The sequence below is a fragment of the Dryobates pubescens genome, chromosome 36 (assembly GCF_014839835.1).
Source record: "Dryobates pubescens isolate bDryPub1 chromosome 36, bDryPub1.pri, whole genome shotgun sequence".
Classification (NCBI taxonomy): Eukaryota; Metazoa; Chordata; class Aves; order Piciformes; family Picidae; genus Dryobates; species Dryobates pubescens.
Genome location: NC_071647.1, coordinates 1300416 through 1317766, shown reverse-complemented (window position 1 = coordinate 1317766; position 17351 = coordinate 1300416). Strand labels below are relative to the sequence as shown.

The following is a 17351-nucleotide window of genomic DNA, read 5'->3' as shown; positions in this document are numbered from 1 at the left end:
AGCGGGCCCGGGCCCGAGTTTTCCCCGCCCCTCCCGGGAGGAGGCCGCGGAGCTCAGCCAATCACGGGCTCTGTTGCCGTGACGTCACGACGCCGTCATTCCCGCGGGAAAATCGAGCGTGGAGGCAGCTCCGCGCCGCCGAGCGCTGCCCCCGGGCGCTGCTCCCCGCTGCAGACTCCGGCCTTGCTTTGTACCAAAGAAGATTTATTGGCAGGAAAAGGCCCTCCCCCCCGCTTCTAGCCCCCCCCCCCAAACACTGCCAGCCCCGGCTGGGGCCCCGGGAGTGATGCAATTGGGCGGGGGGGAGGGGGAAGGGGGTTGGGGGTTATGGGGAGGGCTGTACAAAATAAAGCCAATTCCGGCGGCTATTTACATCCTCACTGCATCATCATCATCATCACCACCCAGGAAAGGACCATTTTGCTTTCCCCTCCACAGGCAGAGACCACCAGGGCTTGGCTTTTCTCCTCTGTTCCACCTCTGTTCCTCTTTCCCTTTCCCAATACTGCCAGAATGGAGGGGAGGGGAGGGGAGGGGAATAAAACCCGGGAATACAGCAAAAGGCTGTAGAAAAGGACCCATTCTGTGCCAGCCTGGAGCACTCCCAGCTCACACTGGCAGTGCAGGAGCAGGTGGCAGCCCTCAGCATGGAGAGAGCTGCATCCTGCAGCTGCTGCCCACCTCTGCTCTCCCTTCTCACATGATTTCCATCTCCCAACCTACCACAACAGGCTGAAAAGCTTCGGGCTGGGGCTTCAGCTCCCACCCTCTCAGCCCCCTCTCCCAGGAGGAATTTGGGATGCTGAGCTTTGGATTTGGGTGAGCAGAAAGGCAAGGTGAGGCTCTTCCCTTTCACCCCCATTCTGGGGGGGAATTGTGAGCTGAGCAGCATTTCCTTCCCCTTGCTCCCACGTTTCACCCCAGTAACACAGGAGTGCTTAACACCCAGCCCAGGAGACTCCCAGCCCTGCTCTGACTCCAGAAGAGCTTCCTTGGAAGGCAGTGGATGCCTTCACCCAGCCCTGAACAGATCCAGGGGCTCTGCTCAAACCTATGGGGGGGTTCAACACAAATCCATGGATCCTGCTGAGAGCCATGGGCTAGGCCCAGGTCCATGGATCCTGCTCCAACCCAAGGGCTAGGCCCACATCCATGAGCTCCTCCCAAATTCCCAAGCCTCCCTGGGCTCTGCACAATTCACACAGAGCCTGGGCAGGCACAGGGAGGAGCCCAAGGAAGGGGCAGCCACAGCCACCCCTCAGCCCTGGCAGCCACGGGGCAGGGAGCCCTGAAGCAGCCAGCAGGGCACTGGAGCAGCAAACACCACAGCAACACAGGGGGAAAAGTTGGGATTGCTTTCTTCTTCTTCCACTCCTCCTCCCCAAAAGGGATAAAACCAAGCCTAAAAACACAGCCTGCAATAATTTAGTTTAAAATATCCTCAGCTGATTCCCACTGGGAAAGGGAGCTGAGGACTTGGGACTCACCCAGCCCAGCCTGTGCTGCTGTTTGCACCAGTCTGGGGGGGGGCTGATCCCACCAGTCTGGGGGGGGCTGATCCCACCAGTCTGGGGGGTTGCTCCCACCAGTCTGGGGGGGGGCTGATCCCACCAGTTTGGGGGGTTGCTCTCACCAGTCTGGGGGATTACTCTCACCAGTCTGGAGGCTGAACCCACCAGTCTGGGGGCTCACCCTCCACACACACACACACACACTCCACTGGGCTCCCCCTAACCCCATTAATACTTGTGAGTGAAGGATGGGCAAGGGGCTGAAGGCCTCAGGCAGGACCCAGGGGTGCCCAGGGGGCTGCTGGCACCTCCCCCTCTTCTGCTTGGCCTTTGGAGAACCTTGGAAATACTTCTGGCTGGCTGTCTGCTTTCTCCCCCCCTCGCTGCAGGAGCCCTGGCAGGGGGTAGGACGAATGGCTCCTCCCTTCCCACCTCCGGGAGCCGCCGGCGCCCAGCTCGCCCTGACACACCCAGCCCCTCAATTGCCAATCAGGGCAACGTCCATCAGGTCATCATCTTCCTCCCCTATCAGGAACTCGGGGCTGGCCCTGGAAGGCCTCTCTGCCGCCAGCATGGTGCTGCTGCTGATGGAGAGAGGCTGCTCGGCGGAGATGGGCGACTTGGACCAGCTCTCGGGCTTCAGGCCGTGAGACTTCTTCTTGTCCCTGTCCTTCTCCCGCTCCCGCTCTTTGTCCTTGACCTTCTTCTTCTCCTTTTTGTGCTTCTTGTGCTTCTCAGAGCTGTACTCGGGCAGGGGCCTGATGCCATCGTCAGAGCTGGGGCTGTTCTGGTAGGACTTCTCGGCGATGGAGGAGCCCGACTCGCTCTCGCTGTCGACGTTCTGCGGGGTGTAGGCCGGGGACTTGCTGTGGCTGGGGGAGCAGCGCTCGTGCTTCGGGGTGGAGCCGCTGATCAGGGGGGAGCCGTAGCTCTTGGAGGAGGCCATCTGCGGCCTCAGGCCGTCCCCACCCCCCTCCCCAGGCTTCTGCAAAGTCACCTTGGCTTTGATGCTGGGCGAGCCGCCGTCGTGCTTGCTGATGATGATCTTGGCCACCCCGGTGCTGCCGACGCTCTTGGAGTCCGAGGCCTTCTTGGAGGAGTCCCCAGAGCCCCCCGAGACAGAGACCTTCGACTTCTCCTTGTCGCCCTTCTCGCGCTTGCCCTGGAACTCCCCCCCAGACATGTTGTGCTTGGAGGACATGGCATGGCCTGAGGAGTTGGAGCTGGGCCCCATCTGGCCCTCCATGGGGTCCTCCCCGCCGGGCCCGCTGGTGACGACGCCGTGCTTGAGCTTGTCGATGACCGCCGTCAGCGACGGCTTCTTGTTCCGGCTCGGGGACTTCCCCTTGGAGCTGCCGTGCTGGCTTTGGGAGGAGGACATGGAAGAGCCGCCGGAGGAAAAAGAAGCTGAGGATGCTGTCGAGGAGCTGGATGAAGGAGGCGGCTTCTGCGACATGGAGCCGGAGGAGCCCATTCCCGAAGAGGATTTCATGCCGGAGCTGGAGCCGGTGCCAGACATGTGGGAGCCGCCGGAGCCCGAGCTGATGGGGGACTTCGCTTTGGACGACGGAGGGGTACCTGGGACGGGCTTCAGGGGAGAGGCAAGCTTGTCAGAACCCCCTGAGGGTCTGGAATGAGAGGGGGAGATGTTCGGTTTGCTCATGGAAGGGTTCATGAGCGACGAAGGCTTCCCTTGAGGCTTCATCTTGGCGCCGCCGGAGCCGCTGCTGAGGCCGTGCTTGGTGATGGGGGAGGATCCAGGCTTCCCCACCGACTGTGCTGAGCCCTTGGCCTGCCCTGAGCCTGAGCCACCCTGGCTGGAGTAGAGGCTGCTGCTCATCTTGGAGCCCGAGGACCCCTCCGACTTGCTGCTCTTCATTTTGCCTGAGGCCGAAGAGGAGGAGGAGGAGGAGGAGGAGGAGGAGTGGCTGTGATGGCTTTTGCTGCTGGAGGAGGTGACAGAGCCGCTGCTGCTGCTGTACTGGCCGTGAGAGGACGGCTTGCCCACAGTCACCGTGCCCTTGGGGATCTGAATGGTGATCTTGGGAATGGGAGGGGTGGCCACCCCGGGCGGGGTCTGAGACCTGCCCGAGCTGCCGGGCGACTTGGAGCCGCCGGTGCTGGCCGGGGGGGTGAAGGGCCTGTTTGAAGAGCTGTGAGAGGGGGACTTCCCATCTGTCTCCTGCTTCTTCCTCTTGGGAAGCTTCTCTTTGCTCTTCCCGTCGCTGGAGGGGGTCCTGCTGCGCTTGCCCGGCTTCCCCTCCGCGCCGGGCCCCGCCGCGCCGCCCCCGGCGCCGTTCCCTTCCTTCGCCCTCTTCTGAGCCTTCTCCTTCCCCAGGTCCCCCGCGGCCAGCAGGGGGCTCTGAGCGCCGCCGTGGTGCTCCATGAGGTCCGAGGGCCCCAGGGCCTTGCCGGCGGCCGCGATGATGCTGAAGTCGACCGTGTCGGGCTGGGCGCCGGCCTTGAACTTGCCCTCGCCCCCCTCGGCCCCCAGCACCTGCACCCCCAGGCTGGTCAGGGCCTGGGAGGCGTAGCCTTTGAAGTCGTCGGCGTCCCTGCTCTGGCTGCTCTCGTCGAAGTACTCCTCCCCGAAGCCGCTCTGGCTCTGGCCGCTGAGCAGGTCGGGGTTGAAGTCGACCCCGTCGGGGAAGAAGTGGTTGGAGGCGTCGCTGGCGGGGCTGCCGGCGGCCTCGGCGATCAGCTCGGCGGGGTCGGTGTAGGGGTTCTCGGCGGCGCCGGGCTGGAAGACGTCGGGGTCGAAGAGGGCGCTCTGCGAGTGGCCCGAGCTGGAGGAGTCCCGCACCGGCGTGCCCGCGGCCGCGCAGTCCTCGGCGCCCGGCAGCTTGGAGGCCTCCTCGGCGATGTCGGAGAGGATGTCGGTGACGTCGGCCCCGATGCTGTCGGAGCTGGAGAGCCGCACCGCGCGCTGGGCGCCGGGCGGCGGGTGGGGCACGGGCGGGGGGTAGGCGGCGGGGGGCGTGCCGCACTGGCTGGGGGCCGGGGTGATGTGGGGGGTGTCCAGGCCGTCGGCCGCCATGTTGACGTCGAAGATGGGGTTCTGGGAGTCGACGTCCATGGAGAAGAGCTCCCGCTGGAAGTCGTCCTCCGTCTGGGCCTTCGGCTTCTCCGCCGGCAGCCGGCACTTCTTCTTCTTCTGCTTGCCCCCCCCCGGCCCCACCTCCGTCCGGGGGGAGCCGGAGGAGGAGTTCTGCCTCTCCAGGGGGCTGCTGCCGTAGAGGGTGGAGAAGTCCTGCGGGGGGTTCTCCTTCAGCAGGTTCATCAGCATGGGGTGGTTCTTGGTGTTGCTGGCGGGCGAGGAGGCGGGCGGGGGGGTGTGGTGGGGCGGGGTGGGGCTGGAGCCCAGAGCGGAGCCCACGGTGCCGGTGATCTGCAGCAGGCTGGTGAGGATGGGGTTCTGGGAGACCTTGCTGAAGTCCTCCCCGTGGCCCGCGGGGTCGTGCCGCTCCTTCATGCTCATGCTCATGCTGAAGAGGGTGCTGATGGGCCCCCCCGGGAAGCCGGCGGCGGCGGGCGCCGGGCCGCTCAGGGGGTTGCCGCCCGTGGCCATGCCGTAGCCCGGGCTGCTGGCCGGGGGCAGGTTCTTCTTCACCATGTCCTCCACCGTCTCTGCGATGAGGGACAGGGCCGGGGTGTCCGCCTGGATGGTCTCTGCCTTCCTCCGGATGGCCCTCATGGTGACCGGGATGGACATGCACCTGCGAGAGAGCAGGCGGCAGGGCAGCGGGGGGCAGCCTGCCCCAGCTCTGCCACCTCCACCCCTGCCCCCCGGCTCTGCCCGGGCCCCACCTCCACCCCTGCCCCCAGCCCTGCTGGCCCCAGCGGCAGGAGGCCACAGAGGTGAGCCCAGGGCTGCTGGGGGCACAGCCTGAGGGAGCTGGGGCTGTGCAGCCTGCAGGGGAGAAGGCTCCAGGGGGAGCTCAGAGCTGCTGAAGGGATCCTGCAGGAGGGCTGCAGAGAGACTGCTGCTTGAGGGGGTCTGAGACAGCCCCAGGGGGAAGGGTTTGGGGCTGAGGCAGAGCAGGGGCAGAGTGGAGCAGTCTGCAGGGTAGGGAGACTCTGGCCCAGGCTGCCCAGGGAGGCTGTGGATTCCTCCCCACTGGGGGTGCTGAAGGCCAGGCTGGATGAGGCCTGGAGGAGCCTGGGCTGGTGGAAGGTGTCCCTGCCAATGCAGAGGGACTGGGCTGGAGGAGCCCAGGGGACAAACTTCAGGGAGCTCTGCCACACCTGACAGGACTCAGAAAGCCACCAAGTGCAGAGGGCATCAGCAGGCAGCACCTTGGGCTTGCACTCAAAACCAGGCAGCCACAGTTCAGTGCCTGGAATGGAATCCCTGACAGGGCTCCAAGCTTTCCTCTCTGCCCACCAAGCACTCCCAGAAGTCCCCCCCCAGACAGAAAGGCTCCACAGCTGCTGGGATAAATGGGGGAGAGGCAGAGCTCAGCTGGGTGGGCTGGGGGAGGGGACAGGGGGTCCCTGCTTACCTCTGAACCACTTTGGCAATGAAGTCATCAGTACAGATCAGGGCATCTGAGAGCCCTTTGTACAGCTTGCAGTTCACATGGGTGGAGTCCTGCACATCCATCACCACTGCAGGCCAGAAGGGTTTGGGAAGAGATCAAAATGCAGCCTGCAGGGGAAGGGAACCCTGCCTCCCTTCCCCCACAGCATGCTCCTGCCTCTGCTCAGGCCACCTACCACAGACCAGGGAGTCGTTCACAGGGTGCTGGAAGGAGACACTGAAACAGGAGTCAGAGAGAGGACAAACCTCAAACTGCAGGATCCCAGGAGAATCTGCAAGGCAGAGAAGCAGGGAAGCTGGCTGCAGACTGGCAGGACCTGGGTCTGCATCAGACAGTAGGGAACAATTCTTCCCCCTTGGGGTAGGCACTGGAATGGAGGAGCTGTGGGAGGCTTCAAGCCTGAAAGTGTTCCAAGCCAGGCTGGATATGGCCTTGAGCAGCCTGGGCTGGCAGGAAGTGTCCCTGCCCTTGGCAGGGGGTTGGAACTGCCTGGTTCTGAAGGTCCCTTCCAACCCAACCCATTCTGTGAGGCTGTGAACACCCCCCAGGAACTGCTACACCAGGGAGCAGAGGAGATGAACCACAGGCACCAGCTCCCCAGAACCAGAGGCACCAGCTCCAGCCCCCCAGAGAGATGAACACAAGAGAGAAGAGCAGCAGCCTCACTTCCTCTCCCTCCCCTTGGGCAGCCCTGCCCCCCAGGGCTGCCCCAGCCCAGGCCCCAGCCCCTGGGGAGGCCTCACCTTCCTTGAGCACAGTCCTCTTGACACAGCTGCCAATCAGGGTGTTGTAGGCAACCTGGTGCCTGATCAGGTTGAGGATGAGAGGAACCCTGCCAGGGTGCTGGAAGGCAATCTTACTGAGCAGGGTGCCCTGCAGGCTTCTTCCATCTGGGAGAGGAGCATCTTTGTTGAGAAAGTAACAGTGCTGCTGCCCTGGAAGAGCCTGACAGAGAGTTTCTGCTTTACTCCAGCTCCTGCCAGGGCCAAGGCAGTGCCAGACAGCTGGGAAGCAGAGCAGGGCCCTGCCTGACCCCAGGGATGCCAAACCTCCTGGCTGGCTGGGAACAGCAGACAGCAAAGCCCTTTCCAGCCTGCTCTGGGCTCCTCAGAAGCAGCTGATGCCATTTTCTCCTCCCCCTCTGCTCTGGAGCAGGCTGCCCAGAGTGGAGCCTCCTTCCCTGCAGACATCCCAAGCCCACCTGGGTGAGCTCCTGTGTGCCCTGCCCTGGGTGACACTGCTCTGCCAGGGGCTTTGCCCTGGCTGATCTGTGGAGGTCCCTTCCAAGCCCTCCCCCTCTGTGACTGCCCAGTGCCCACCCAGGCAGCTCACAGCCCTCCTGAGGGCAAGAGGAATCCTCAGCAGCTCCCAGGGGAGCAGGCACCCACCTGGGACTCCTCCCAAAGTGATTCACTCAGCCACAGCTGGGGGAGAAAGAAGAGCCAGAGCCTGGGGGGGCTCAGCCCCACAGCTCCCAGCACTGGAGTGCTTCACTACCTCATGCTGCTCATCACTGGGGGAGGCCTGAGCTGAGTCCTGATGCTCAGAGCCTGGGCATCAATCCTGCACCCATTTCTGGTGCTGCTCTCCCCTCCTGACACCAGGGGAAAACCCAAACAGACCTAGCAGCAGCTGAAGAGCCCCCAGAGAGCTGAGCCAGCAGTGGCTGGGCCCAGGTACTCACTGCATAGAAGTGCATGTTGTGGCTCAGGGGGCCAGGATCAGCCTCCTTGGAGAGTTCAAACTGGGTGATCAGCTCATACAGGGGCACAAAGGTTGGTGGGGTGTCAAACAGGGGGATACCTGAGGGCAGAAGAGGGCACAGAGTGAGGGCAGCTGGCAGAGGTGGTGAGCAGAGGAGATGCTGGGCAGGAAGGGGAACTCTTGCCCAGGTTTGACTGGAAGAGCACAAGGCCTGCAGGGACCTGGGGCCAAGAGGGACAATGGCATCCTGGGGGGCACCCAGAATGTGTGGCCAGCAGGGCAAGGGAGGCTCTCCTCCCCCTCTCCCTGGGGAGGCCACATCTGGAGCACTGGGTCTGGATTTGGGCTGCTGGGCTCAAGACAGGCAGGGAAGTGCTGGAGAGGGTCCCAGGGGGGCTGTGAGGATGAGGAAGGGACTGGAAGAGCTCTGCTGGGAAGAAAGGCTGAGAGCCCTGGGGCTGCTGAGCCTGCAGAAGAGCAGCCTGAGGGAGAACCTGATCAGTGCTGAGGGCTGGGGGGCAGGAGGCAGAGGCCAGGCTCTGTTTGGTGGTGCCCAGGGACAGCACAGGGCACAGGGGGTACAAGCTGGAACCCAGGAGGCTCCACCTCAGCAGGGGGAGAAACTTTTCCACTGTGAGGGTGGCAGAGCCCTGGGGCAGGCTGCCCAGGGAGGCTGTGCAGAGCTTCCAACCCCCCCTGGATGTGTTCCTGGGTGCCCTGCCCTGGGTGAGGCTGCCTTGGCAGTGGGCTTGGACTGGATGACCTCTGCAGGTCCCTGCCAAGCCCTGCCACCCTGGGGCTCTGTGACTTTTCCATCCCAGGCTGCAAAGGAGCAGCAGTTTGAGAGCCAAGCCTGGGGAGGGTCTGGCTGGGGCCCACCTGTGCAGGCCTGGAGCTTCTGGATGCAGGCTCGAGACACCGGCAGGGGCCGAGGGAACTTGAGGAAGAAGCAGGCTGGGAGGTCCACACTGTTGGCACTGGTGATGGAGGAGAAGGAGGGAGTCCTGCAAGGGGGGAGGAGAGGGCCTCAGCTGAGGGCACCCCTCTGCCCCCTTCCCCCTTGGCTCTGCTGAGACCTCACCTCCAGTCCTGCCCCCAGCTCCCCTGCCCCCCAGGAGGACACAGAGCTGCTGGGGGCAGCCCAGAGGAGGCCACAGGGATGAGCCCAGGCCCTGGGCTGCCTGAGGGTGAGGCAAGAGAGCTCTGCTCAGGCCCTGGGCTGCCTGAGGGTGAGGCAAGAGAGCTCTGCTCAGAGCTTTCTCCACCCTCCCAGGCAGCTGTCCCAGAAGGGTTTTGCCTCTTTCAGGTGTCCCCAGCAGGAGGCCACAGAGATGAGCCCAGGGCTGGAGCAGCTCTGCTGGGGGCTCAGGCTGAGGGAGCTGGGGCTGTGCAGCCTGCAGGGGAGAAGGCTCCAGGGGGAGCTCAGAGCTGCTGAAGGGATCCTGCAGGAGGGCTGCAGAGAGACTGCTGCTGAGGGGGGCTGGGGACAGCCCCAGGGGGAAGGGTTTGGAGCTGAGGCAGAGCAGGGGCAGAGTGGAGCTGAGGCAGAAGCTGCTCAGTGTGAGGCTGCTGAGGCTCTGTCCCACGCTGCCCAGGGAGGCTGTGGCTGCCTCCTGCCTGGGGGTGCTCAGGGCCAGGTTGGACAAGGTCTGGTAGCAGGGAGGTGGTGGAGTCTCCACCCCTGGAGGTGCTGCAGAAACCTGTGGCCATGGCACCTGGGGCCCTGCTTTGGTGTCCTGCTGGGGTTGGTGGTTGAAGGGATGCTCCCAGAGGGCTTTCCCAAGCCAAGCAGCTCCATGGCTCTATGCCCACCTCTGCTTCTTGGCTCCAGAGCAGCCCCTGAGTGCCTTCTGCAGTGCTGTGCCAGGGTGCAGCCAGCTCTGGCTTCAGCAGAGGCCTTGCCAGCAGAGCCTGGCAGAAGTGTCCTTCACTTACCCTTTGCTGTCCACAGGGTGAGAGCCCATGATCAGGGGAGCAATTGGAAGCTTGTACATGGCCAGGGTTCCCTCCACTGTCACTGCCACATTCATCCCCAGGCAGCGAGGCACTGCAAGAGGAGGCGAGAGAGAGACAGCCCCGCTGGGAGGAGCCGAGAGGCACGGCCCCGAGGGACACAGCCCCGAGGGACACGGCCCCGCCGGGAGGAGCCACGGCCCCGCCGGGAGGAGCCACGGCCCCGCCGGGAGGAGCCACGGCCCCGCCGGGAGGAGCCACGGCCCCGCCGGGAGGAGCCACGGCCCCGCCGGGAGGAGCCACGGCCCCGCCGGGAGGAGCCACGGCCCCGCCGGGAGGAGCCACGGCCCCGCCGGGAGGAGCCAGCACCGGCTCCAGGCCACGGCCCCGCCGGGCTGCGGGCCCCCAGGCTCCCCCAGCAGGCAGCTCTGGGATGGCCACAGCCGAGCTGCCGGCACCAGCAGGGCTCTGGCTCCCTCTGGCAAGGCAGAGCAGCTGCCTGGCTCCCCCAGGAGCCTGCCCAGGCCTCTGCAGGGCTCACAGGATCCTGGCACCGGCTGGCTTGGGAAAGGCCTCCAAGCTCACCCAGTCCAAGCACCAGCCCCACACCGCCGTGGCCACCGAACCGTGCCCCCAGGGGCCTGGCCACAGGGCTCTTGCAGCCCTCCAGCACCTCCCTGGGCAGCCTGTGCTCATTCATGAAGCTGAGGCAGAGCAGGGGCAGAGTGGAGCTGAGGAAGAAGCTCTTCAGCAGGAGGCTGCTGAGGCTCTGGCCCAGGCTGCCCAGGGAGGCTGTGGCTGCCTCCTGCCTGGGGGTGCTCAGGGCCAGCTTGGATGAGGCCCTGAGCAGCTGAGTGTAGCTGAGAGCTGTCCCTGCCTGTGCTGGGGAGGATGGAGCAGAGGATCTTAAGGTCCCTTCCAACCTAAGCCCTTCCAGGCCCCCCAAGCCTGGGCTCCCTGAGGCCACCCCATGGCTCTCCTGCATTCCATGGGGCCAGCAGACTGCTGCAGTTCTGCTTCCCTGCCCCCTGCCAGCAGCAGTGCCCCCCAGCAGCCCCTGGGGCTGGCCTACCATTGTTCTCATGCAGGACAACAGGGGCTCCAGTGCCATCCTCAAACAGGTCATAGGGTGAGACATAATACTTGAGGTTCATCAGCAGCCCTGGGGGGAGAGAGGGAGAAGCCTCTGAGGCCTCCTGAGGGTGTGAATGAAGCCAACCCCCTGGGAGCACAGCAGCTGTGCAGCAGCACACAGCACAGAGCTGCCAAGGGCACAGCCATGGCCACAAACCCACCCTGGGGGGGCTCCAAGGAGCAAAGTTGGCTTGGTGCACCGTGGAGGACTTCCAAACCCTCGAGCAGCTCCTCCCAGCTGCTGCTCAGGGAGCACTGCCCATGCTCAAGGGGAAGCCAGCTGGGCCTGGGGGATCTCTAAGGCCCCTTCCAACCCAGCCCATTCTGTGCCTCTGTGCCAGGAGGGGAGCCTGAAGGAGGTGGTTGGAGTTCTTTGGGGGGCTGAGCTCTCCAGGTAGGATACCTCCACTCCTGGGGGTCAGGTAGCCAACACTGCCATGAAGGATCTTGTCCAGGGGGTTTGCATTGGTGGCCTGCCTGCAGGAGAGACAAGCAGGGGGCTGTACCAAGGCAGAGTCAAACCAGGAGCCACAGCTCAAGGGTGGAAGAGCTTAGCTCCACAGTCACATGGAAACAACACCCCCAGAACAGCTGAGGCTGGAAGGGACCTCAGAGATCATCCTCCCACCATGGGCAGGGAACCCCTCAACCAGCTCAGGTTGCTCAAGGCCTTACCCAGCCTGGCCTGGAAGCCCTCCAGGGAGGAGGCAGCCACAGCCTGCTGTGCCAGGACAAGGGGGGATGGTTTCAACTCAGAGAGGGAGATTCAGACTGGAGAGAAGGAAGAAATTCTTCAGACTGAGGGTGGGGAGAGCCTGGCCCAGGCTGCCCAGAGAGGCAGAGCTGCCCCCTGCCTGGCACCAGCCCAGCTCAGGCTGTGTGGGGCTCTGAGCAACCTGCTGTGGTTGGGGCTGCCCCTGCTGACTGCAGGGGGTTGGACTGGATGAGCTTTCAAGGTCCCTTCCAACCCAAACCTTTCCCTGGTTCCCTTCCACTCCCCTGCTGGCAGAGGCCTCCCATAGCCTTAGCCCTGCACTTGTGAGCCCCAAGGCAGGGTGCAGAGCAGCTGGGGGGACACCTCCTGGATCCACAGCATGAGCAGAACCAGCCAGGGTGCTGCAGCAGCAGGAACAGAGCAGGCACCAAGAAACCCCAAGGCATGGAGCTGCCCTTACCAATACATCCCTGCCATCTTGGAGAGGTCCAGCTCCAGGGACTGCAGGGCTAAATACATCTTGGTCTTGAGTTTGCTGGGGAGAGAGAAACCACAGTGAGAGCATGCAAGAGGGGTGGAAAGGACAAGGACCTGCTGGAGAGGGCACAGCAAAGGGCTGCCAAGGTGCTGAGGGCATGGGAACAGCTCTGGGAGGAGGAAAGGCTGAGGGAGTTGAGGCTGTTGAGCCTGAAGAGCAGCCTGGGGGGGACCTGATCAATGCTGATCAATAGCTCAAGGCTGGGTGGCAGGAGGCTGGGGCCAGGCTGTTGGCAGCGGTGCCCAGTGCCAGCCCAAGGGGCAGTGGGCACAAAGGGGCACAGGAGAAGCTCCTCCTGAACATGAGGAGGAACTTCTTGAGCTGGAGGCTGCTGGAGGCCTGGAGCAGGCTGCCCAGGGAGGTGCTGGAGCCTCCAACCCCCCCTGGACGTGCTCCTGAGTGACCTTCCCTGGGTGGCTCTGCCTGGGCAGGGGGCTTGGGCTGGGTGCTCTCCAGAGGGTCCCTTCCAGCCCCTCCCAGGCTGGGGCTGTGTGCAATGAACTCCAGCTGCAGTGCTTGTCTCAGATGGAGCACTCAGAAGGGACAACTCTGCCCCCTGCATTCCCACTCACACTACAGCCAGCCCCTGCAGGCCATGCTGAGGAAGTCAGGAGGAGGAGGATGGAAGACTCAACACAGAGAAGCCAAAGCTTGTGGCTTTGCTTCCCTCTGTCCCTGTGGCTGCACACAAACCAAGGCTCCACTTACTTATCACCTGGCAACTTGTAAAGGTTCACAAGGCCTCTCAGGTGCTTTGAAAACTCCTCAAAGTTTTTCTCCCTGAAAAGAAAAGAGAGAGAAGAAGTCAAAGGGATTTAGATCTCTGCCAGGTTAAGGTTTTCCCCACCTAAGAGCTCTAAAAGATGTCCTTCACATGACCCAGCTTGAAGGAATGGGCCAAGCCCAGGCACAGATCCAGGCTGGGTGCAGAGGGCTGAGAGCAGCCCTGCAGAAAGAGCCTTGGGGGTGCTGGGTGCTGAGCAGCTCCCCAGCAGCCAGCAGTGCCTCCTGCAGCCCTCAGGCAGCTGGGTGCTGGGCTGCAGCCAGAGCAGGGTGGGCAGAGGGCAGCAGAGGGGATCCTGCCCCTGGGCTCTGCTCTGCTCAGACCTCACCTCCAACCCTGCCTCCAGCTCTGCTGTCCCCAGCAGGAGAAGGACTCAGAGCTGCTGGAGAGAGCCCAGAGGAAGCCACAAAGATGCTCCCAGGGCTGCAGCAGCTCTGCTGTGAGCACAGGCTGAGGGAGCTGGGGCTGTGCAGCCTGGAGGGGAGAAGGCTCCAGGGGGAGCTCAGAGCTGGGGGTGTTGAAGGCCAGGCTGGATGAGGCCTTGAGCAGCTGAGTCTGGCTGAGAGCTGTCCCTGCCTGTGGTGGGGAGGTTTGAGCAGGTGAGCTCTGAGCCCCCTTCCACCCTGAGCCCCTCTGGGGTTCTATGAAACCAGCAGAATCTGTCAGCAAATGCACCAAACCTCCTCAGGCTCACCTCAGGTGTTGCACCAGCTCTGGACAGCTCTGCAAAGGAAAGAACAAAGGACATCAGTGTGGAGTGCAGCAGCTTCAGCCCCTGAGCAGCTGTGAAACACATCAGGACAGCAAAATCCCTGAGCACTGCACAGGCAGAGCACAGAGCAGCCCTGGGGAAGGGACTGTCCCAGGGAGGCTTTCCCCTTCCACCATGACAAGCAGCACAGATGGGACCCAGGCTCATGGGGAATGCTCCCTAGAAACCATTTCTTCCACCCAAAGGGGAACCAACACCACAGAATCACTTTGGCTGGAAGAGGCCTTCCAAGATCATTGAGCCCAGCCCTGCCCCAGGGCACCCCCAGCCCCTGGCCCTCAGCACCACATCTCCACAGCTCTGAAGCCCCTCCAGGGATGGGAACTCCCCCACTGCCCTGGGCAGCCTGAGCCATGCCTTGGCAGCCCTTTTGGGGAAGAAATTGCTCCTCATGGCCAACCTAAACCTGCCCTGGGGCAAGCTGAGGCCACTTCCCCTCTCCTGTCCCTGCTCAGCTGGCAGGAGAGACCAAGCCCCACAGGGCTCCAAGCTCCTGTCAGGCTTTGCAGAGGACAGAGGCAGCTCCAAGCCCTCAAGAGCTTTGCCCCCACCTCCCCCAGCCCATACCTACCACGGGGTTCTCTCCATGGTGAGCCACTTTGACATCACAGAGCAGCCCAGCGGGGTCCAGCTGCACTTCCACATAGAACATGTCCGAAGTGATGTAGCACTCGGTGCCGTTGGCGCTCAGGTGAGAGCCCAGGCTGCAGGCAGAGCAGGACAAAAGCTGCCAGGAGGTGCCCACCAAAGCCCAGCACCCCCAGCAGGGAGGGCAGTGCTGGGCACAGGCCAAGGGCCCTGCCAGGCCTGGAGGGGGAGACCTACCCACTCTGCCTGGCTATGGACTCCAGGCGGTCTGTCATGGCAGGCAGGGAGGACACTGGCAGGGGAGAGCAGGAAGCCAGGGCTCAGTGCAGCAACCCCCCAGGGCCAAGAGCCCAACCCCCACCTCACCCCCACCTCCTCCCAGGGAGCTGGAGAGAGCAAAGAGGTCTCCCCTCAGCCTCCTCCAGCCTCAACACCCCCAGCTGCCTCAGCTGCTGCCCCCCAGCCCTGCTCTGCAGACCCTTCCCCAGCTCTGCTGCCCCCCAGCCCTGCTCTGCAGACCCTTCCCCAGCTCTGCTGCCCCCCAGCCCTGCTCTCCAGACCCTTCCCCAGCTCTGCTGCCCCCCAGCCCTGCTCTCCAGACCCTTCCCCAGCTCTGCTGCCCTCCTCTGGCCCTGCCCCAGCCTCTCAGTGCCCTTCTGGGAGTGAGGGGCCCCAAACCCAACCCAACATCCAAGGTGTGGCCTCCCAGTGCCCAGTGCAGGGGCACAATCCTTGCCCTCCACCCACTGGCCACACCACTGCTGACCCAGGCCAGGCTGCTGCTGGCCTTTGTGGCCACCTGGGCACTGCTGGCTCACCTGCAGCTGCTCTTGAGCACCCCCAGGGCTTTCTGTGCTGGGCAGTGTCCAGCCCCAAGCCTGGAGCCTCTATGTGGTGGTTGTGACCCAAGTGCAGGACCCAGGGCTCAGCCTTGGTGAACCTCAGCCCGTTGGCCTTGGGCCTGCAACCCAGCCTGGCCAGATCCCTCTGCAGAGCCTCCCAAACCTCCAGCAGCCGTGGTGGCCACAACCCTGTCTCCTCCTCTGATGTGCTGCACTTCCCCAGCAGGCAGAGTGTGCAGCACAGGCAGCAGGTACCCACCCTTCAGGGCCTTCTGCAGGGTCTCCAGGCAGCTCACCAGGTGCTGGTGCCCCCCTGAGTTCATCACCACTCTCTTTTCCTTGGTCAGAAAGGAGACAGAAAGGTCCTTTTTGGTGCCTCCCTCAGCAGGAGGGAAGGAGTGACTGCAGCTCTGCTGCAGCCAAGGGAGGTGCATTCAGGTAATTAACCAGAGATGAAGATTTCCTCCCCCCCACAGCCATCCTGCCCTGGATTCCTGGAGGGGAGCAGCTGTCAAAGGCAGGCCTGGAGCTGATTTAGTTTCTTTCAAGCAACTTGCTCAGCTGGAAGCACAGACTGCAGCAAGTTCCTAACAGGCAGCAGCTCAGCATTCTCTGACAGGTGACAGAGAAACAACCAGGCAGGCAAACTTCTACCAGCACAACATAAGCAAGGAGCTTTTGATGTCGCTCTCCCCTGCCTCCTGCTCCATCCTCCCCCCACCCAGAGACCCCTGTCTCAAACCCCATGCTTGGCTGAGCCAAGAGAGAGTTTGGAGACCCAGCAAGCAGGCAGCAAAGGGCTTTACAACCCCCTGAAACAGCAAGTGGCAGAAAGGTTTGGGCTGAAACCCCCCGTCTGACCCTTCCCCCTGTGCTGAGCTGCCAGCAGCCCTGTGTTAATTCGGTGACAGAGGGGGAGGCTGTAATTAAAGAAGGCAAAGGCAGCTCAGGCAGCAAGGGAAGGGCAGCCTGCACCCCGTAGGGTGTCTGAACCGGCACATCCCCAGCCCAGCAGGAAGCCAAGGCTTGGGCAAGACCTAAAGCACTTAGAGGAGATGGAACAAAGCCACAAGGAAATGACTGCTACAGACAGCCTCCTGCCGAGGCCCCAGCGATCCTCACCATCACTTGCCGGACTAACTTCATGGTTTCTGTCCAAGGCCTGTTCTGGTTGTACTTTGCGTGAAGCCTCTCCAGCAGGGTGCTCATCTTATTCAGCCTCTCGGTTTCTGCGAGGCAGAGAAGGGAAAGAGAGGATGAGGCCAGGGCTGAAGTTCTACCACCGACACGGCCTGGCAGCCCTAAGGAAAGCCCTTTCCACCCTTAACGAGGCACGATTCCAAGGGGAAACTTATTTATTCCTGCCTTAGCCTTGCCAGCCCTCACCGCGCCGGGGCCCCGGGGCCGCCCGTCCCCTCAGCGGGCCGGCGGGAAACCCCTTCCACCGGCCACTCACCCTCGGCGCTGCCCGGGAGCGCCTTCATGCCGCGGGCGGGGAGGGGCGGCCCTCGGCGGGCCGCAGCGTCGGCGTCGCGTCGTGCCGGGAGCGGATCGGGAGGGGAGGCGAGCCGCGGCCGGGCCGCTCCGCTCCGCGCCGGCCTCACACGGAGGCGGCCGCCGCCATCCCTCCGGCCGCGGCTGCGCTCCCGACCTCTCGCGAGAGCGCGCCAAGTCCCGCGAGAGCGCGGCGAAACGCCGCGAGGGGGCCCGAGAGCCGCCAAACCTCGCGAGAGGCGGGGAGCGCGCGCGCGTGGGCGGGCTGGGAGGAGCCTGCGGCCGCCAGACTCCTCCTTCCCCCCCTCCCCCACCCGCGCCTCAGCCTCCTTCAAGCGCGGTGCGCGGAAGCTCTCGCAGCTTCCACCGCCTGTTACCGGGCGCGCTCAGCCGCAGCGCCAAGCAGCGACCCGCTAACAGCCGGGGAGAGGCTGGGAGCGGCAGAGAACCGAGGCGGGACCGGCCTCTGCAGCTGTGAGGGGTCGCCATCGCCTCCGTGAAGCTTTGTTGAAGGGCGAGGGGCGGGCGGCGGGCGCTGCGTCCCCGCTCGGCACCCCAATAAAGTTGGCAGCCGGACGAGCGCGTCATCGGCCCGCGCACGGCGGCGGCGCAGCTCTCGCGAGAGGAGGCAGCGCGGCGCCCCCTTCGCCTCTCCTCCGCCAAGTCTCGCGGGATCAAGGGCAGCCGGCGGGGCGGAGGGCGGCGGCGTTCTCGCGGGAACCGGCCGCCTCTCGCGAGAGTTGGCGGGTCCCCCCCCTCCCCCTTGGACGCGGAG

General features: G+C 63.9%; 1 protein-coding gene across 1 annotated transcript; it reads right to left on the bottom strand.

Moving 5' to 3' along the window:
- Positions 1-1986: 1986 nt before the first annotated feature.
- MED1 (mediator complex subunit 1) lies at positions 1987-16668 on the bottom strand. The gene is made up of 17 exons (XM_054176789.1): positions 16539-16668; positions 16205-16311; positions 15342-15420; positions 14478-14532; positions 14224-14356; positions 13575-13603; positions 12805-12876; positions 12019-12093; positions 11247-11320; positions 10782-10871; positions 9692-9803; positions 8636-8760; positions 7737-7855; positions 6796-6997; positions 6228-6323; positions 6014-6119; positions 1987-5227 (listed from the first exon to the last, which is right to left on the bottom strand). Exons 1-17 carry the CDS (start codon positions 16564-16566, stop codon positions 1990-1992), a joined length of 4740 nt encoding a protein of 1579 aa, XP_054032764.1. The 5' UTR covers positions 16567-16668; the 3' UTR covers positions 1987-1989.
- Positions 16669-17351: the final 683 nt, after the last annotated feature.